Here is a 23,168-nt window from a genome sequence, read left to right as displayed (position 1 = left end):
TGAACCCACACAGGTGGAAAGGGGACGATAGCAGTTTTGTTTGAGTGTGTGAGTATAGTACAAAAAGGTTTTATTGGCTGGTTGTACATGCCTTGGAGGAAACATGATAGACTTCTCTCACTCTGGTTAATAGAGAGAGCTGTCAGAATTGTCTATGAATAAATAAGGGATAGAACAATGGGGAAAATAAACATAACTATTCCTCTGACATGAAATTAAACATGATTAGAACCTCAGCAGCAACCTCATTTCCCCTCTCATCTGTTCCATCCACTCAGCATTCAGCATGACCAGTATACTAATCACTGGTCTAATCAATTTTCATTGTCTGCACCTGTTCCTCACAGCCTTAAGTTAGATGTTTGTTTTTTTTATTATTCTTGAATACGAAAATCTAAAACTAAGAATGTTTAGGTAACAGCATGGTTTAGCATTGATAGCACACTGAATCAGATTTCCAGTAAAGCTTGAGGAGTCACCGTTAGTTGTTTAGAAATGGTGTTTTATATTGCACACTATAAGAAGTTCATGAATTACAGAACTGACTACAGCTAGGGCTTACAGGCCACACAGGCACACGGAGATTGAGTTTCAGTTAGCAACTCCGATGTCTAATCACACCTCTGAGTGGTTAATATTACTGTGCTGTCTAGCTCATTTCAATTTAAGTAATCTTTGGAGTGTCAATAATAATAATAATAATAATAATAATAATAATAATACCAATAATAATTGTAGGTTGGCATATGGCAATTTGCTTGTGTTGTGCATATTCTATTATGCAAAACCCTTGAGTATTAGGAATCCCGGAGTAGTCGTGTCGCCAGTACGCTTATGTAACAAGGTTTCTTCCTGATGTAATTTCTGGGGGCTTTTCTTTGGCACTGTTATCTCTGGTTTGCTCATGATCGATCTAAACCCGCAATCAAATTTCTGCAAAGCTGCCTTGCACCGATGTCTAATGTTAAAAGCGCTATACAAAAAAAAATCATTGCACTGAATTGAATTGTTGTTTTGTGGCCATTCATTTTGCACTAATGAATAAATCTGATATTCTGCTAATGCAGCTGTGTCCAATAGAGCCCTCCCTCTATGGGGTTCTTTACTTACTTTTTGCAACCAGGGATGCTTTTAACTGTAAGATGAATTCCATTGACTCACTCAGTACATATTTATCCAACTAAAATATAACTAATAACTAAAACAAATATTAGGCTCATTACAATAATACATATTTTGGCTCTTTATTAAAGCCATAGAGGTTTTTTTTTGTTTTTTGTTTTTTTTTTGACATTTTGACTGAAAGAACACATTAGGTCAATCCTACCATTTTTAATAGCTTTTTCTATTGTTGAGGTTTGGCTTGTCAAACAGACTATGTGAGGTATAATAAACTACTAAAATTATTATAAGCTAATAGGAACGAATTTATTGATCCACTATATTTCCAAAAATTTGGAGAACAAGTCTGTTCAGAGTCCTGACCCCAACCCCCATTGAACACCTTTCATAATGAACTGGAGTGCTGTGTGTGCATTACACCCCCTTGCCCAATATGAGTATGTAATATCACTAAAGCTCCTGTGGCTTAATGTGAGCCAAAATCATCCAATGAGAGGCCCTTTGGAAGAATGGAGGTTATTATAATAAATGGGGAATACATTTGGAATTGGATGTTCAAAAACACATAAGGGTGTAGTAGTCAAGTGTCTACAAACTTGAGCATATACAGTATAATAATATTAGTAATTGGGTTTTTACTACTTTACTAACTCACACACGTTGAGAATCAATGCCATAGATATTCAGATGTTTCTACTTCTTTTACATCAACCTAAAAACCTATGTAATATTATCTTAACCTTTTGTTTCCTTACAGTTTGTCCCATTCCGGGACTACATTGACCGAACAGGGAACCATATCCTCAGCATGGCGCGGCTGGCAAAAGACGTGCTGGCCGAGATCCCGGACCAATTTCTGTCCTACATGAGGACCAGAGGCATCAAACCGTTACCGGCACCGCCTCCGTACACACCACCAGGACAGCCGCTACAGACGCAGATCTGACCCACTCTCATTAATGTCTCTCTCTCCTTCTCTCTGAATCTTCTAATGATGTGGAGGGGCACTTCTCCCCTTCTATATCTGTCTCTCTCTCACGTTGCACTATAGGCACTGGAAGAATGATGACACCATGGCCAAACAGGGCCAGTGAGGCCTAAATTACTTCCATTACAAGCATTCTTCTGTCAGGGTCTCTCTCTCTCTCTCTGTTTCTCTCAATTCTTCTCTCTCTCTCTCCCTCTCTCTCTCTCTCTCTCTCTCTCTCTCTGTCAGAGCCTGGTTTATCTCTCGTAGCCTCACTAAAATGGACTGAGCTTGACCTTTGTTCAGGCTAACTAGTCGAATAAAGAAGAAAAGGTGGGATCAGACGATAGCATTTCTCGAAGCTGCATGTATTTCCAGGAGAAGGGCCGAGGTTCTGCTTCCTCTGGCTGCCAATCATTCGACTGTTGTAAATAACTTTGGAGACTGATAATTTCCTTTTACTTCTCTCTCTCTCTCAGCTCTCACTCAGTGTTTACATGTTGATGATTTTGTAACTGTTGGATACTTTTATATAAGCGTAAACTTTCAGTATGAACTTTGGAATACGACTTCTATCTGCGTGTTGTCTTTGCCACGCATGTCAGGCACTTATTGTCACATTAATCGCATTGCATGGCGTGGAGTAACAGCCAGCTCCGCTTCGTGATGCATGAAGGCCATGTTCGACCTCATCTGATTCGGTTTCTCGTATTCACTTTCTTTCCTTTATCTTTTTTTCCCCTACTTTCTCACATCACCCTGGCACAAGCGAGGGGTTGGTGTGCACATGGGTGTGTGGGTGTATGTGTGCGCGTGTGTGTGTGAGCGTGTGTGCGTGCATGTGTGTATGTGTTTGAAAATGTCTTCTGTTGTGTCTAAACTTTAGCAGCTGCTCTCAAATAGAATTTGAGACTATGAGCCCAGTGGTCAAAAACACAGATGCCATTGTTTTTCTTCCATTTCTGTCCTGTTCATATTTAGCAAAACAGAGTACAGATGTTGTATTGGTTTGTAAACTGTAAGTGTTGTTTAAAAAAAAAGTGTTGTTATAATTTATCTTAATTAGAATTGCCCAAAGATGTGGATAAAAAGCACAGTTTACCATTTCACAATTTCTCCTGAACAACGTTCATGCAGGATGAGTGTTCATACAGAGGAACATCTGTACTTGCACAGATTAATAAGGTTTTCCCATAAAAAAAAAAAAAATTATTAAACTATAATTAAAATATAACACAATAAGGGTATATATATATGTATTATATATATTTTATATTATTTTTTCAGACTGATCCATGTTTAGTGTATCTGTAGTGTATTTGAGATTAGTACAGACAAGAATTTCTAATTATTTCTCTTTAGTGAAAGTTTTCTTTAAAGTCATTGTTAATTGAAGTCACTGATAAAGACAGTTTATTTGGCTAATGTGACGATACGTAGCCAAAACCCGACTGCAACTGCAACTTCTGAATTTTTTTTAAAGAACTTTTGTTCTACAGATATTTAAATATTTCAGAATGACTATTTTTACACGCCCCAGCACCTGGCCTTACACTTCCTTAAGTGAGTTTCAAATAATTAAAATGTTCCATTCTTTTCACAGTGTAAAGATATTATGGATGCAGTAGATAGAGGTTACGTTTTAAAATCCTGGAGTATTTCTATTAATTAATTAAGACTGGTCAGTATTTGAAATAACTGAAATAACCCGAAATCATCTCTTAAATTCTAGGCTAGTTTTAAAATGTTAATGTTAGTTGCCAGATTTGTATTAGGGATACCCACCATATACAGTCAGCTTCATAAATACTGGATAATTTCATATAAGTACAGTTATTGTACAAGAATTTTAAATACCTTATTTTTAGAAAAATAGTAGAATCTTTTAAATTTTATTTTATTTTTTTAATGCAGTGTTTAAAAACTATCAAGCCTTTACCCATGACTTTTAGCACATATGGAAATGATGTGACAGAATATAAAAATGTTACAAATTGGACAAAGAATATAAAAATAGGTACACCCCTGAAAATGCTTATAGCCACTTTTACAGTATAACCACAATTTAACAGTTGGGTCAGAGAAAGCCTTTTAATTTACCCAAACATAAATGTAAACGTCTAGAATCTGCTCTACTACTGAAAGTAAAAGACAAAAAAAGCCTTTCAATTTATGTGGCTTAAAAAGAAAGCTGTTAAATAGATAAAGAAACAAACCCCCACTGTATTTATTATTTAATAATATGTGATGACGTAGAACTGTTTTTACTCCAAAGGCCTCAGGAACTTGCATATAGGCATATAGACATGCAGTGGTGGCTTAACTGGTGGTTAAGACTGGGGTTATTAATCAGGGGTCACTATAAAACAGCTCTAGAGCAAGCCCTTAATCCTGTCTCCTCCTGGGGTGCCATATACCAGCTGACCCTGCCATCTGACCCTAGCTTCTTAACCGGGATATGGGAAGAATATAAATAATTTCACAAATATGAAAAAAATACAAATGTGCCGTAAGGGGCAAGTGACAAATACCTAAATGTTAATCTTTAAATTTGGATAGATGCTATAGATATAGCTCTAAGCAAGACAACAATAATTCTAAAAAGGTTAACTGACTAATCCTATTAAAGCTTTCGACATAGGCTAAGGTTGACTGAAAATCTGTGGAGTGAGCTGAAATGGAGAGTCTGGGATCAATAATGTATCCTACCTATCTACCTATATATCCATCTCTCCACCCATCCATCCACAAATTATACAAACGTAGGGATACCCAATATTTTACCCATCCATTCCAAGGGTGTTAATAATTTTTGAGCTGACTGTAGATAAATGTTGTAGGTATATAATTACTGTGTCAGTCATTCTCTACCCTGTTTATCAATGACAAGGGACTGGATACTGGACAGGTAGAGCAGTCAGAAATTGTATACCTACAAAGTACATCAATATGGTAGATGTACAGTACCTAATGAACCAGTGTGTACAAGTGTAGATAGAAGTTAGATATGTAATATCTTTTTTTATCTTTTTTTTTTTGTCATCTTACCGGCTCAGGTTTTTTTCCACACACATATAAAAGAAGAATGAGTTCCGACCCTTTTGCTAATGGTTAAATAATGTGAAAGGCACAATATGTAGCAAGTCGTATTTAAAGATAAAAACAAACACCTCACCAAATTGAGCTTTTTTTTAAAAAAAAAAATTGCAGACTAGTATAGACTAGTGTAGCTATGTTTTTCTTGGTGACAGCCACATGTCATCCAGTTCTACAACCTCTCATGTAGCTCTCTGTCTCTGTGAATGGGAGCCTGGATTGCGAGTTATTTTCTCACTCAAGTAAGTCATACGAATTTAATGGCTGAGCTGCCTTTAATTGCAATCAGGAATTTATACAGTGAAGAACTGCTTTACAGTCTTACACAAAGCTTTTTTTTTTAAAGCCTTCATGAATACAAACCTTAAACGAACTACAGGCCATTAGAGTTCAGAGGAACGGTGTACCTGTTTGTATTTGTGTGTGTCAGTGTCTGTACACATTGCAAACACTAACATCAGGAGTACTAGCTGAGATTTTTTAGCTCTTTGGCAGCTCCTTTTCTGCGCTCCTCAGTCCAACTATGGTTCACAACGCCACAGCTTTGCCAAGTTCAAACACGTGTGTGGGTGTATGAGTGGTTGTGTGTCTGTATGGGTGTACATGTGTGGTGCGCATGAGTAGTGGTGAAGGATTCATTTGACGGAATTGAGATGTGATTTCATTCACACGGACTCTTGTTTACTGAAAATATCCAAATATATTGTATGCTTGTCATATCTTACTATATAATGTGCACTATGTTTGCATGTACAGTTTTACAGGAGATGCACTAGTTCTTTTTGTTATTAATAGAGTGTTTGGGGGGGGGTGTTTTAAAAATGTCAAAATATCTGTACAAAATGGCCTTAATCTCTCACTGAATTCTTGGAATTGTGCAATGCCTTCAGATATGAATTGTTCTATATTTTGTGTCAGTGTAGAATTGCTTTCTAGTGTATATTCTCTTGGCACAGATTCATGTATGGAAAAAGAAAAAAAACATATTGTACTTTTTTGCTAATCAGTGAATAATCAGAGAAAGCATGATTGCAGTACTGATTGTCTGGTAAATCCATATGATAAAATGACTATTTCTGTATTAAAGTATTGATTTTGGAATAAACATTCTTACTAAACAGTGCAATTATAGGCCTCAGTTGTGTCAAGTGGATACTTTACTTTATCCAAATCTTGTCGACCGTGAGTGGATGTCAGGTCCACCAACATTCATGCGCACATTCACAAACTACAGGGAATTTGGAAACACCAATTAGCCTTATCTGCATGCCTGCATGCCATGGGGAGAACATCTGAAACCCATGCACACCTGGGGTTGCAAGGCAAAAGTGCTTACCACTAAGCCACCATGCCGTCATCATCTAATCACTATTTTAATAAAGCGGTATGAAATCATTTGATGATTACTATTATAAGAAAATGCTATGGTTGTATCTTAAACTTTGCCTTACTAGTGTTTGTTAATATTCCTACAAAGTAAAAACAGCATTCCAAACTATTCTTCCATGACATTGACATTGTTAGCTAACTTTTTGACATTGTTAGCTAACTTTTCATATAAGGCCTAGTTGTGTAAAACAATGGTTATAAAGGCCAATGGTTAAAAAAAACACAGCCATGGAGTTTAAAAAGGTCAAGGAGTTACACCTTTCTAGCTTAGATCATGTACATATTTTACCCAAAACACTTAAAAAAATTTGATCACATGCAAAATTGTCACCTACACTTTCTCAATAAATTCTGTTAATGATCGCATCCAGTCTGGTGGACAATTGCCATAATAAAAACATTTTGGATCTCATTTACAGTAATCTTAAATAATTTACCCAATAATGTAAAACATTTTAGGCAACATGAGGATAATGTTTATAGTACTAATTTAATCATCGTCTACACCACTTTATCCAGTATACAAGGTTACAGGAAGCCAGGAGATTTGGGGCACGAGGCATGGTGCACCCTGGACAGGATGATAATCCATCGCAAGACGCACACATACACTCACTCACACATTCATTCACACACAGCCTAATTTGCATGTCTTTGAATTGTTGGAGGAAACCCACCAAGCACGGGAAGAACATGCATGCTCATAGCACAAAGGGGTCAATTAACATACAGGAAACTTTAAAGTACTGTACATAGTGAGATCCATTAGCAAAACCACAAGGCTCAGAAACATAAATTTAAAAAATAATGTGCCGCATGCAACAACAGTCCTGTAAACTTCTCTTAAATTTTATCTTAGTTTGCTGTTAAGATAATGCCAGATGGACCAATCTTTCTCACCATCCCAATCTGATTTTACCAGCTGAGCTAAATGATAAAACCCACTTGATCTTACATTGGAGGTGCATAGGATTAGGATGCATGTAACAATGCATAGACAATGCCTCTAATTCCCTAATTAAACTTAAACAAACCAAACATGATCTTCCAGAGCTTCAACAATAGTATTAAAGATAAATTAAAAAATCACAGCAATTACAAACATAATCTATGATGCTATGAATGAATGTCAATTAAGGGGCATTTTATTAAGACGTTTGCAAAAAAAAAACAAGGGAAAGATGACGTTTATGGTTATTACTATTTTTATTTATATTTTTATATAAACGGTGATTTTGATAGTGGTTTTCATACGTGTGCATTTTAAAGTGCTCATGGCAATCTGAAACAGCTTATCATGTATTCATTCTTTTAATAAAAACCTGTGCAATTTCTAAACATGCATTCTCTGCATTAGCCCTTCATGGCCAAAACATCTAACAGCGATATGTAATTAATTCATAAGCAAAACACACACAAGCGTCCAAGTTTTTTTTTTTTAAGTTTTAATTAATCTTTTTTAGCCCATTAATTAAAAGATCCAATCATTATAATATAAATAATTTGTTACATGATGCATTTTCTCATGATTCTAAATTTAAAAAGTATGTTTTTCATGCATCAGGCAAATAATTTGTGGACTGTGGAAACGACAAGCTTTTTTTTATCTTAATAAAAGTCCACAACAACCACTCGTAAACTTTTTCTCTTACCTAAGACAAGAGCAAACATAAGAAAATGGGTAAATCCCAGAATAAAAAAGGTATGAACATTAAAAAAAAAAAAAAAAAAAACCTCAATCAAAAATGAGAGAAAATTTGTTTGTAGCATATAACTTCTTGCATGAGGCCCATTGTTTCCTGGGATTAAGATCATCAATATTTATCATTACCAATGACATGCTTTGTCATTACCATCTTATTGACTTTCACAAAATAGGCAAATACAGGAAGACACTAATTATAGTATAGACACTACTACATTAGTGTACTCTTAAGACTAGAGTTTAGTTCTGGTGAATTAAATGAAGTAGCTACACTTTTGTCTCTTTTCTTTTCTCTCTTCCATGCACTAAAAACCCACCACAAATAATTACTGTTTTTCCATGATACTGTGACATGCTAATTGCATAAGGAGAGCACTAACTTGCTGCCAGGCCCCAATTACTTGCACACCCTGAGTGACCTGTCCCTCCACAAGGACGTAAAGAGGCAATGGGATCATTCCCGCTGTGTTCACATCAATGCATGGGCTTGTAATAAAAAGTTTGGCTTTAATAAATAGTTTCTTTCGACCATACAGTAACACCATGCAATTTCACACCTTTCCACACACCCACACTTATTGCACTTATCCTTTTCTATACAGCACTTAGCGCTATGCATCCAGCGTGTATGCAGACTGATAAAACATGATCCGTTTGATATAATTTGGCACCCTCTTGTTCCAACTTCACTATTGATCCAATTCAGAGTTAGTCAATTAGTTCGACCATGAAACTGTGATTGATGTCTTCATAGACTATTAATGGCCGTTGTTCGTTTCTGTAGAGACATGCAGTATCGGTGGTGTTTTCATTTTAATTAGATGCTTCATATTTTTACACAAGCAGCAAAGTTAAATAAAAGCACCACAATTAGAACTTAATATTGGGTATGTTTGGTCTTTATGCTAGAGATGTTCTAGTAGTGCTACAGTATATCCAGCTAATTTATAGCTCACTCTTCAACGTTTTCTTTTTAACAATTTGTTTCCCAGTCTGCTTTTAGCCAAAATATCACTACACTATATGTAATGTAATTATACCTAAAATTTTGAGTACACTTAATTGCTTAATTTCAAACACAAGCCAAATAACAATCTGTGTTTCTACGGGATTTGCAATCCTGCTACTGGTTGTGAATGAGTGATCAATCCTAGTAGAAAATACACTGCTCACACTAATGTTTTTCAATTGCTTACATTTACAATAAAAGCTTTTAGTGGACCCACTTCAAACCCAGTGACCGCTTTAACTGAAGCATCTGGCTTATTCTGCTTTACCTTGATTTGTCAGTTTATTTCTTATTTTTACACCAATTATTTCACCACATTTGAAATAGCTATATATATTGAAGTAACAGTATAGAGATCTAGCCATAAGACTGTATATAGACTATGTGGTCACTTCATTCTCATATGTGGTTCTTTTCCAAACACTTGTCATAAATTTGATAGAACATGATCTCCGGATGTCTGTGTGCTGTAGCATTGCAATTTCCCTTCACTAGAAAAGCCCAAACCTACTCCAGCATGACAACACTTCTGTGCATAAAGCAAAATCAATCAAGACATGGTGTGCAATGTTGATTTGAAAGAACTCAAGATCCCTGACCTCAACCCCACTGCACACCTCCGGGAGTAATTGAAAATGAAGAATGCATCTTGGGCCTCCTCACCGATCATCATGCCTGACCTCACTAATGCTCCTGTGGCTCCTGTGACTGTGCAAATCATCAGGACCACAGTCCCTGAAGAGTAGAGGTTATTATAACAGCCAACACAATGTATGGTGGAATAAATATGGAATAGGACGTTTAATAGGCACATGTAGGTGTGATTTGCCATGTCGTTTACACTGGTCAAGCTACATTGAAGAAAATGTGCTTTTTCTGTAGAAGAAAACACAGAAACGGTCGGGAAAAAAGGAAAAAGTAAGGCAATCGGTGCAAAGCACCCAGACTGGCATTCTGAGATTTAATCGTATCCTTTCAGTGAACAGAAACAAGCCGACTGATTACTGAAATGCCTTTTCTAATCCCTTAGCTGCAATAACAGGGGAAAGATCTTAGTTTATGCGGTCAGATTGAGTTTTCTCTGGACGCAGAACACAGTATAACAAGCAATGACATTATCTCTCAGCCATGCTGCAAATGCCACATATGATTATGCAAGATTTGTGGAGGCAATGCTGCTTTATTTATTCTCTTCATCAACTAAGAAAGGCACTAATTTCAGATTGTTAAAAAAAATACCCTTCTGCAACCTAACAGAGGGAAAAGGTGCGTAAACCATTAAAGCAGGATTAGATCATGACAAATGTTTCTGTGGTAAACAGTCAGCTGAAATAATTAGCCCTGTGTCTATGTACATCCAAATTGTTGTGAAAAGACCACATTTGATTCATATAATGAGACTGCACAACATATTTTTAAATGACAATCCAAGATTCAACCCAAAAGGAATTATTTAAAGTCAAGTACTCTGTGTGTAAAACAAAGACAAAACGAACAGGCCTGATGCCACTCTTCAGGTTGCTAAGTCATACAGTAGCATCTGGCTGCTACAGTATGTGAAACTCAGTAGTTCATTTGGAAGACGGGTTTCATTGATAAGCTCCAGATATTAATTTAACAAAATATCCATTCACACCCAGCTGTAAATACAGTTGGTCATACAATACACCTTTCTGCACCCTTCAAAACACAATTGTCAGGTACATTTAGCAAATTTAGCTAAGCTAGCCACTCAGCACTGCACTAATGTTGACGCCTCAGCAGTCACCTTAGGTAAGGTTATGTTTCCAGCTGTAGCCAATTTTGCTAAAAAGCTAGCAAATTTTGAGGTAAGTAGGATGATAACAAACACATTTAAATTGTCTTTAAAAATTTCACAATGTATTCCTGTGAAATAAGCTACAGTATTAGCTATCCAAAATTCAAATTAACTAGCAAGTGTTAGACCTCATACTGCTAATGACTAAATTAGGTGCTAAAAGACACACTGCCATTTCTACCCATGTGCAAATAGGTTCTGCCGGTCTTATTTCACCAGAGTGCAAATAGCGCATGACTTAATTTAATCATGTTTTACATTCGATACAACACATTAAACCGAATAGAAATGCGTTAATATCTCAGAAAACTAGTTATCAACCACCAACATCTAACCAATAAGCACACAGCTATCATCAATGGCTGTTTATTTCTTCCCTGTACATGTGCATTGTGTTAGCTTAATTTCTAGGCAATTATGAATTAAATACATAAACTAAATATGATAAACTAAATGAAATCACTGCAATGTCTATATAGTTATGTTGATAAGTGTACACCCACACATGTGGGTGGATGCCATATTGTAATGATTTAATTTAATTTAATGAGTTAAGGTACAATCTTGTATCAACCAATATAGGCATAAACTATCATTATGACAGGTCCAATAAAGAAACCTATTATCTTTCAAAACCAGATCTATCCTTATTTCTCCGCATCAATACTTAATTGACATGTACTTCAATAACCCAGTGCGCAGAGTGAGCTAGGAGCTTTCTCACAGAAAAGAAAATGTACTATCCCTACTCATCAATTTTGTTTTTCATCATAGCAACTGGTAACAAGTAAATTGTGATTTATCCTTTTTTTTTATTCTTGCAATACAGCTGCAACCTTTCACTCTGTTCAGTATTTTATTTTTGCCAGTTTAAGGTGTTAAATCTACTAAAGTTATGCGCAAACAATGTAATTTTATATACATATACAGTATCATCACCTACACTGTACCACTGCTAGTACTGGGTTGAACCCACATCTGCCTTCAGAACCGACTTAATTCCTTAATTGTGGCATAGATTCAACAAGTTGCTTAAAACATTTCTTGGAGATTGTGGTTCATAATGACCTGATACCATCACGCAGGTGCTGCAGATTTGTCCTCTGCACCTCCCTTTCCACCTCATCTCAAAAGTGCTCTATTGGATTGGTATCTGGCGACTGTGAAGACCCTTGGGGTTCAGTTAACTTGCTGTCATTTTCAATAAACCAGTTTAAGACGATTTTAGCTTTATGACTTGGCAAATTATACTGTGGTCATAAAGGGGTTGATACGGTCAGCAACAATACTCAGGTGGACTGTGGCATTTAAACAGAGCTAAATTGGTACTAAGAGGCCCAAAATGTGCCAACAAAATATCCCCAACACCATTACACAATCACTACAAGCCTGAACCATTGACACAAGACATGATAGATCAGTGCGTTCCTGTTGTTTACACCAAATTCTGACCCGACTATCTGAATGTTGCAGCAGAAATCGAGACTCATCAGTCCAGGCATCATTTTTCCGATTTTTTGTGCAATTTTGGTGAGCAAATCGTAGCCTCAGTTTTCTGTTTTTAGCTGACAGGATTGGCTCACGATGTGGTCTTTTGCTGCTGTAGCCTATCTGTGGCTACATGTTTGTCATACCTTTGTCATGTAATAGGATAATACGAGTTTATGGTAAAATTATCAAAAAGAGCTGTAGCTTTTTAATAACTATAGCTGTAGCTTTTTAATAACTATAGTTAATGTATATAATTTATTACCTGATAATGTATCTGCTGTGTAAACAAGGATACGTTTTGTTTTGAGTATTTTTTTTAAGTAGTGTTTGGAGAACATTTTTTTAGGAATATTTGTGTGTGTGTGTGCGTGTGTGTGTGTGTGTGTGTAGCAGTCAGACAGTGCAGGTCATTTTTACCCATTACACTGACATCAATCTGGATGACCCACATATTTCACTCTGCGCTACTGTCACATTGTGCTGCTACATTATATAGCCCTCTACAAGCCTGAGGACACCAATCCTGCACACACACACATACACACACACAAACACACACATTGCAAAAGAAGTCAAATCTACGAGAACACTGCATTCCATGAAGTGTGTAGGCGTGATGTACAGATGCCATGTCGGGGTGGATGACAACTGCATGTGCACAGAGACACACAGCTGGGTTGCTAAACTCTAAATTCAACAGTGACAGCAAGTATTAAAATTTTGTCACAACTGCTCAAATGTACAATAGCACTCAAGAAATTGACACACACACACATTCAGTGAGAGAGAGAAAGAGAGATTTCTGTTTCTTTCTTTCTTTGTTTTTGTATGATTTTGTATAATATATGCCACTAATAAAGGGAAAAGGAAGCATGGAGATTTCGGCATGATTCACCCTCATACATTACACATCACATACTAATCCCGAATTAGTAATAGTAACAGTCGATACAAAGAAAGGCTTACCTGGAAATTCTACCTACCACACTTTGGTTTCTGTAAATCATTTATGCAGTAAATAAAAATTCTTTACACATCATAAAAGCCTCACCATCTCACCATCCCTATTTGCAAAGTTTATTGAACAACTAGCAGCACAAATATAAAGATTGATGGAATCTAGGCAGCAAACATGGACACAAAACCACTTTATATGCTGATGATGTGTTACTTTAAAAAAAAAAACCTATAGATTAAATACAAAAAACTTACCACACAATCGAAAAATATTTCTTTTTTTTCTATGATTTAAAGGCCAACAATGTCAGTGACAGTAACAGCTGGTTGAGACTCCAGCTAAGAGAACGCACTTTCATATGGCACAACACTGACTTCTCAAACCCCATGCAGATAAACATCTCCACATGGATAGAAAAGGGCATTAAACATAAATGTTAAAACAACACCTTTACATCATTTCCATATCTAATATCTTGCTTTCTAAATCACAGCATTCCACACAAACATCACAAAAGAAAACAGTGCTAAACATTGCCAAAAGAATTATATAAAACAAAAATGGAATTCAAAGAATCGCATTAATATCACACACTGGAACAAACGTAATAGTCGGCTACATACATAACAGTGTAACTTTCCGCCTTATTCAAAAAACACAAGTGTTTCACTCTGTTCAGCAAAGATGAGTATTTACAAAAATGTGTGTGATTGTGAATGTAACACTTGATTTGGATAATGATGCACAATAATTGTATTGTGTAGTGGTAAATAGTATCATGTGAAGCATTGTAAAACACTTGCAAACCGCCTTTATGTAACATGCATATCCTCCCTGCTGCACACACAACACTCTCTTTCTCTGAATTAAAAAAAATGCCTTGTTACTGTATTGATTTGATTGTTTTTTCCTCTTCTCTTTCCCCATTTATGCCACAGACTGTTTTTATTCCATAATACTGCATGGTCTTATAACTTACAGTAGTTGTACTTACTTTAAACCTTTGGTCATTTGTATTTGGTGTTTCATTTACTTTGTGGTTTTAACTGTCACAAAATGTTTCTTCTAAAATTGTTCATAAATAGAAATTGAATGAGACTAAAAGCAGACACGGTTCACAGACAGAGAGATCAAAAACATATACCACTTAAGCATCCTTTGCTTGTCCATCTTGTGGAACATTTCTGTGTAGCTGTAAGAGATGTATTCATATAAAATCTGAACAGATTAAAACTTCTAGTTTATTCAACTACAAAACTTTAAATCTTTACAGTAGCCTACTGTAATTTATGTACAACGGTACATCAGAGTCTATAAGACTTTTTTCAAAACTAAAACACCTATCTGTTCAAATATCCAGTAAACACATGAGGGGACACTTTCTTATTTCTCCTAGTATGGTCATTTTCATTTGCCAGTTCCCACACACTACCTAGTTGTTCCTTTTAACTGCCACATACACAACCTTACAGAGATCCTCAGTTTGGGGTGATCTAAATGACCACAGAGCTCCCAACTACAAATGTCTGTGGCATCATCAGTATTCAACCTGTCAATAGTACTAAACCAGAAAAAAATCATTCAGAACCATATGTTTCCTAACTGCTGCTTAAACATTCAGAGTCTGTTTCAGCTTTGATCATATCTACCTTCTGTGGTCTTTGGTGGCCTCATTTTTTGCAGCTGGCTATGCCAAGCATGATTAAGCTCTCTAATGAATTTGATGCACAATGCATAACATGGCTGAAATAACCGAGTCAATATTTTGTAATATTTTTTTTTTTGTATGTTTAGTTTCATTCTATTCTGTATTCTATTTTATTTATGTGTCATGGATAAATGTATGATGAGCAGGTACTGATGTTCATATTAAAGTGACCCATTTTGACAGAGTTTGTGGTCATTTTCGGCAAGTTTCATTTTGAGCCCATTGTTATTTTGAAGAAACTATAAACATAAAAGTTTTATTTGTTTTTCCACGAAAATGTCGATCCCTAAAGCAGGAAACAGGACAGTTTATATGCAGATGTAACAGTTGTGGATGATCCGTGGTTATAAAACTAGTTAATACAGTCCAAGGTACGAGTTACATCTCAGTCCATTAGTTTAAAAGGATTCCTAAAAGATTCCCTGCATAGAAATATATATATATAACTGATTTTAAATGGCCTTTTAGCTACTTTTTTTTATTTCTTATCATCATCATGCAGAATGCACTTGTGGCATTTCCACACTGACATGCAGCAAGAATTATGAGTATAATTTTAATGAATACCAACTGAGAAACGATGAGGAGCTTCTACACACCATCAGCTCCCATAATCCCCTCTATACTATCACACTGATCAGATTAAAAAGCCTAATAAAAAAATCTTTCACATCAGAAAATACATCAAGTCAGATAATAAGAATAAAATTGAGTTAAGGGGCAAAGAAATGGCTTTATACTCCATTAGAATAAATGCAAAACTGCAAATGTGTCTTTTGTAAATGGAATGAACAACATTAAGGAATAAAATAAAGCTGTATAAGTACAATCATTTATTCATCTATTTTCAATCATTCTCAGTAACTGCTAGTCAGGGTCATGATGGATCCGGAGCAACTGAGTGCACAAGGGGAGGATAGGAATATAGTAGGAAATTTCTCTCATGTAAAACTTGTTTATGCTTTTTACCAGGTAGCAAGGAGCATCAAACAAAGTACAACAAAACAAGTAAGGCTTGGAATTGTGCTACTTATATAGCCAAGATATGTTTTTGTGTCTTTGTGTGTGATTATGTACAGTGCCGCACTTTCTGCAACATTTCCCCTTCCAGTCAACTTCTCATAAATATGTAACGTATTTGTAAGAAAAATTTATATATACATTTTGTATATATATACACTCACCTAAAGGATTATTAGGAACACCTGTTCAATTTCTCATCAATGCAATTATCTAATCAACCAATCACATGGCAGTTGCTTCAATGCATTTAGGGGTGTGGTCCTGGTCAAGACAATCTCCTGAACTCCAAACTGAATGTCAGAATAAGAAAGAAAGGTGATTTAAGCTATTTTGAGCGTGGCATGGTGGTTACTGCCAGACGGGCCGGTCTGAGTATTTCACAATCTGCTCAGTTACTGGGATTTTCACGCACAACCATTGCTAGAGGTCAGAGGAGAATGGGCCGACTGATTCAAGCTGATAGAAGAGCAACTTTGACTGAAATAACCCCTCGTTACAACCGAGGTATGCAGCAAAGCATTTGTGAAGCCACAACACGCACAACCTTGAGGCGGATGGGCTACAACAGCAGAAGACCCCACTGGGTACCACTCATCTCCACTACAAATAGGAAAAAGAGGCTACAATTTGCACGAGCCTACTAAAATTGGACAGTTGAAGACTGGAAAAATGTTGCCTGGTCTGATGAGTCTTGATTTCTGTTAAGACATTTAAATGGTAGAGTCAGAATTTGGCGTAAACAGAATGAGAACATGGATCCATCATGCCACCATTGGTGGTGTAATGGTGTGGGGGATGTTTTCTTGGCACACTTTAGGCCTCTAGGTGCCAATTAGGCATCGTTCAATGCCACGGGCTACCTGAGCATTGTTTCTGACCATGTCCATCCTTTCATGACCACCATGTACCCATCCTCTGATGGCTACTTCTAGCAGGATAATGCACCATGTCACAAAACTCAAATCATTTCAAATTGGTTTCTTGAACATGACAATGAGTTCACTGTATTAAAATGGCCCCCACAGTCACCAGATCCCAACCCAATAGAGCATCTTTGGGATGTGGTGGAACAGGAGCTTCATGCCCTGGATGTGCATCCCACAAATCTCCATCAACTGCAAGATGCTATCCTATCAATATGGGCCAATATTTCTAAAGAATGCTTTCAGCACCTTGTTGAATCAATGCCAATGTAGAATTAAGGCAGTTCTGAAGGCGAAAGGGGGTCAAACACCGTATTAGTATGGTGTTCCTAATAATCCTTTACTGTAGGTGAGTGTATATACTGTATATATATATATATATATATATATATATATATATATATATATATATATACACACACTCACCTAAAGGATTATACTGTCTGTATATACACTAATTATTCTTACAAAAATGTAGCCAAAAAGAAAAACAAACATGTGGGTAATACTACATTACTGCTTATACAGGATTTAAGAGGGTAATTTTTAACCAGCTGCTCCTAACCTTCAGCCTTGATGAATTGATCATCAGCAGGTGTGCAGACCTCTATAAAAGCAGAAGGCTGGCTGGTCTGAAGCATTTAGGTGTGTGTGTTAAGACAATGTTAGGAGGGAAAGACATAGTCAATGATTTTTAAGAAATATAAAAAAAAAATCTGGAAAGGATTATAAATTTATTTCAAAATAATTTGGAGTTTAACATTCTACAATGAGAGACAAGTGAAAAACATTCAAGACAACTGTGCCTTTCCAGAAGTGGATGTCCCAGCACATTCACACCAAGGTTAGACCACAGAGCAATACCGAGAGACATATAAAAAACAAGAGCTACATCACATGGACTTATGAACATGAAATTTTAACAACTTTAACACTGTCTTTAAAATTTAAAAGTGTGCCATGCTGGAGGACATTCAAACTGCCTTTTTAGCAGAAACACCTCATACTCACTGTTAAGCACGGCGGTGGATAACTGGACACCTTGCAGTCATTACAGTGCCATGAAAAATATTTGCCCCCTTCCTGATTTATTCATTTATTTATTTATTTTGCATATTTGTCACAAGTAAATTATTCAGGTCATTGAAGAAATTGAAATATAACACTAAGATCACCTTAAATAAGTTTCTTAAATAATGGTTTAGGGGAAAAAAGGGAAAAAACTGTCCAAACCTATTCAGCCTTATGTGAAAAATTATTTGCTTCTCATGCTAAATCATAAATAAACTGAGATTTTTGTAAAGCATAATTTTCCCATAATTTAACCACCGGGCACTTGGATCATCACCACCTTTGCAGATTTGCAATTTGAGGAGCCACACGATGAGATTTTGGTTGAAAACCTTACATGTCCAACCTTAGTAATGTGAGCGGGAAAGAGAGGGAGAGAAAGAGAGAGAGGTTTGCAAGACAAATCATCCCTGATCAAGGAAACAAGAGTACTGAACTAAAAGTAAGAGAATGCTATGTTGTAAGTTATAGGTTCAGCTATCCATTTACTATGCCTACTTCATGACATACTTCAGCATTTGTAACCTAATCTCTATCCACCACAACTGTGTAACTGCCACACGCACAAGATTTATGACTTGTTTTGCAAAAAGAAAAAAGAATGAAAACTGTTTCCCTTAAACTCAGTTCTAATGGAAGCCTAAGGGCAGTTCCATCAATAACCGTTTATGCAAATCATATATTTTTTTAAAAAATGCTTTCAAGAATTCCTCAGTCAAATGTCTTCGTAAATTAAGCTCTAAATTTGCATAATTCATTCCTTCAGAGAAGCAGCCACTTTTCAGACATAATAAGTTGTGGTTATACATTAGCAAGTTGTCAACATAAGTATCTCCTAGTCTCACAAGCAAGACCAGCTTTTGCTAGAGAGTCTGACATGTTGTGTCCTAATTCTGTCCAACAACCTCCTACTGTTCTAGGAAGTTGACATTGGGGGCCTTTTTTTTCTTGTACTTTTGTTGTTTTTACATGATGAAACATAGAGCAAGTGCATTTAAGTGATGATGGCTTTCTCTGAAAGTCTTAATTTTCATGATTGCTTGAACTTCAAAAAGTAAGCCAACTTTTTTGTATGTGCATATCCTATCTGGCTGAGCACATTTTGGGTCACTGTATATTATTGAAAACTGTGTTGAGCCTGATTAAGACATATCTCTATCATTTTGTTGAAATAAAAAAAAAAAACTGGATGTTTAAAACACTGTTCCTTTAATTAGTATGTCTTTTCAAAGCATACTAATAATCCTCTATCAATACATATAATAAAACAGTAAAGTTGGCGTGTCATCGTCCACAGATGATGCAATCTCACATCTCCTCCACACATCATTCATTCACCTGGACACTAGGAAAGGAAATTATGTTAAAATGCTCTTTATCGACTACAGCTCTGCATTTAATACCATAATTCCCTCCACACTCACCACCAAGCTGGAGCACCTGGGACTCAGCTCATCAATGTGTCAGTGGATCTCCAATGGCAGACCACTGGCAGACCACAAGCAGTAAGGATGGGTGGACATGTCTCAGCCTCACTCACTCTCAGCACTGGAGCCCCCCAAGGTTGTGTTCTGAGCCCCCTTCTGTACTCTTTGTACACCTAAGACTGCGTGGCCACTACCAACTCCACCGCCATCATCAAGTTTGCTGACGACACTGTCGTGGTCAGCCTAATCACAAACAATGACGAGACGGCCTACATGGAGGAGGTTGGAAATCTGGAGAACTGGTGTCAGAGGAACAATCTCCTCCTGAACGTCAGCAAGACAAAGGAGCTCATAGTGGACTTAAGTACAAAGCAGGAGAGGAACTACCAGACCCCCATCATTAACAGGAGCCCAGTGGAGAGAGTGGACAGCTTCCGATACCTCGGTGTTCACATCATGCATGATGTCATGGTCCTGTCACATCAACACCGTGGTGAAAAAGGCCCGGCAGCGGCTTTACCACCTCAGACGCTTAAGAGACTTCAGACTGCCCTCTAAGGTGCTCAGGAATTTCTACTCCTGTACCATAGAGAGCATCCTGACGGGAAACATCACGACCTGGTTTGGAAACAGCACCATGCAGGACAGACGAGCTCTACAGAGAGTGGTGCGATCAGCTAAGCGCATCATCCGCACCGAGCTCCCTGACCTGCACTCGATCTACAGCAAGCGGTGCTGGACCAAGGCCAGGTGATAAGGTCTCTCAATCACACCACCACACAGGAGTAATATCTTTTTAAACATTGACTGGACAATCATGGACACATTCATGCAATACATATTTATATATCTAAACATCGCACATGACACTTTCTCAAGTCACTTTTCATGCATATTTGCACAGCCATTGCCACTTTAAAATTTTTATATTTTTATATATATTTTTTTTCCTTCCCCCCTCCCTATATTCCTATATTTCTATATTTTGTAATATTTTTATTATGCCCTTACTTGTACAGTTTATTTTACTTTTTCTTTCGTATTTCTTTTTATTAATATTTATTCCTTATATATAGTTTTTATTTTCTTTTTAAGGTCACTGGCGGTCGTATAAGCATTTCACTGCATATCGTATTGTGTATGACTGTGTATGTGACAAATAAAATTTGAATTTGAAATTTGAATTTGTGTCTGCCGATATTTGCGAAAGTATTATTTCGGAGGACATAAAATAAGTTATAGAACAAGATCAAGATGGTTTTCGGAATTTTTGTGTCTGTTTTTGCACACATCACGTAAAAATCACTTTTATTCCCAGGTGTATTTAGCCGAGCTTGAGGTAAAATATAGGCTTTGTTTCATTGCAATCGGCCCATGGGAAGAGAAGATATGCTGCCTTAAAATTTCAACGAGAAACACCCTTATTATAAACAAATCGACCTTGAAAAAATCATTAGTTCATCTTAAAATTCACCAGATGGTGCTGTACATTGCAGTTGAAATCTTCTTAATAAACGTGATCTCACACCTTCGTTCTGTGCACTTCTCAGTTACACGTAAAATATTTTGTCTGAAATTCTACAGATGGCATCCATTTTTAAAAGCGCACTTATAAGTGTGAAATTAAATTCCTCACGAAAAAAAGCTGCCCACATGGCTCGATTAACAATATGAAGTCTATATATACTGTATAAAATGCAGACCTATCAATAATATAAAGATGGTAGATATCTATTTTAGTGTTTTTTCAAGAACAAGCTACATATTTTTTCCACAGATAACATGATAAAGTGAAGGCATGACAAGATGGAATTATACAAAAAATAATTATCTTCAGGGAGGTAAATGAAAATAGCTGCAAATGTTCCTTATGTTTGTAATTAATTAGTGTACAAAGACTTTCCACAATTCATGTTTTGTTTTGTTACAGTGGTTGATCTGTCAAACTTTATTTATTATATTCTACTATACTTAATTTTATTTCATTCCCTTCCTGCTATGTATATTTAAAAACCGGTAACAGTGTATCTGTACATTAAAGATATTTGCAAAAAAAATTTTTTCGGCAACATAAGAGTAATAGAACACATCAAGATGGTTTTTGGAATTTTTGTCTGTCTGTCTGTTTGTTTGTGCACACATCACGTAAAAACTACTGAATGTAATTTTAATGGGTTTTCACAGGTGTATTTGGCAGAGATTGAGGTAACATACAGGCTTTGTTTTACGGGGGGAAATATATGCTACTTAGAAAACACCCTTATTGTAAAAAAAATCATTAGTTCCTCTTAAAATTGAGGTAACATACAGGCTTTGTTTCACGGGGGGAAATATATGCTACTTAGAAAACACCCTTATTGTAAAAAAATCATTAGTTCCTCTTAAAATTGACAAGATGGGGCCCTACATTTTAAAATATGCACTTATATGTATGCAATTGCGACAGTTAAAGTATGTCTGTTGATTTGTGATAACTATATTGTTCCAAAATTCTATCCGGTCAAAGTCGCATTCAGAACTATTAACAATTAAAGTGGATCTAATGCCCAAAAGTATTTATGCAAAAAGTTAAAATTTTTATGGATCAGTCAGGCTGTTTTTCTGGCTGTTTAACATCTATCTATCTTTGTGCATATTTTGATATTCTTACCATGAAATGACATATCAACCATTTGGAAGAGGCCTATACTAAGATCTTTTATTTTATTATTTTCCTTATTTAAAAAAAAAACATTGCTATTATTGCCCCAAGGAAATAAAAATGCAAGGGATAGTATTTAAAATCCTGTAACTAGAAAACCATGGGTTTCCAAAGGTAGACCTTAAGTCCAGTGTCCTTTCACATTCTTTATACAGTATGTGACACTTCAAGAAAACAAGTTTTCCCTTTTATATCTCATTCTAGGTAAGCATAATAAAAGATTTGAATTAAAATTTGATTACATTTAGCTTTGGGTTAATATGCTTTTATAAAGATTCTGAGCATGAATTAGCTGGTGACACATTCAGTTCTCATTCATAACATCCAGGGAGAAATGTGTAGTGGGTGTGCAGTATTAATGTGCACTTGTTTGAAAGGGCACTTGTTCGTTTTTGTGTGCTCTGACTCACACACAGACACACACTGTCTGGAAAAGCCCTTCCAATAAGGACTCTCAGTATAGGATCAGGTCTAAACATAGCACTTGAATATGTAATACCCATCTATAGGTTATGACCTCTGTAGCACTCATGCATCATGATGAACTCCACCACTCATACTCTGGGCAGGTACATTTGGTCTTGAGTGATATTAATAGCATCAGTACAGCTGCTACTCCAAGCCACACAGATTTCCTGAAGTGTATACGTGCACACACACACACACACACACACACACACAAAATGTAACTGTGTCGGGGGACGCTCTGCCCTTGGTAGGGGACTTTGGAAAAGCAGAATTGTCCATTTGTCCTTGATT

The 23,168-nt window shown here is 36.4% G+C and overlaps 1 protein-coding gene across 1 annotated transcript in view; it reads left to right on the top strand.

Moving 5' to 3' along the window:
- The window catches only part of LOC128534183 (copine-8-like), a 127,342-nt gene extending 121,031 nt beyond the window's left edge, over positions 1 to 6,311 (top strand). The window contains 1 exon segment of the mRNA XM_053508506.1: positions 1,880 to 6,311. Within this exon segment, the coding sequence (XP_053364481.1) occupies positions 1,880 to 2,068 (189 nt within the window). The 3' untranslated portion in view covers positions 2,069 to 6,311.
- The last annotated feature ends 16,857 nt before the right edge of the window (positions 6,312 to 23,168 follow it).

Source organism: Clarias gariepinus, chromosome 12 (genome assembly GCF_024256425.1).
Source record: "Clarias gariepinus isolate MV-2021 ecotype Netherlands chromosome 12, CGAR_prim_01v2, whole genome shotgun sequence".
Classification (NCBI taxonomy): domain Eukaryota; kingdom Metazoa; phylum Chordata; class Actinopteri; order Siluriformes; family Clariidae; genus Clarias; species Clarias gariepinus.
This window is presented reverse-complemented; position numbering and strand designations above follow the sequence as displayed.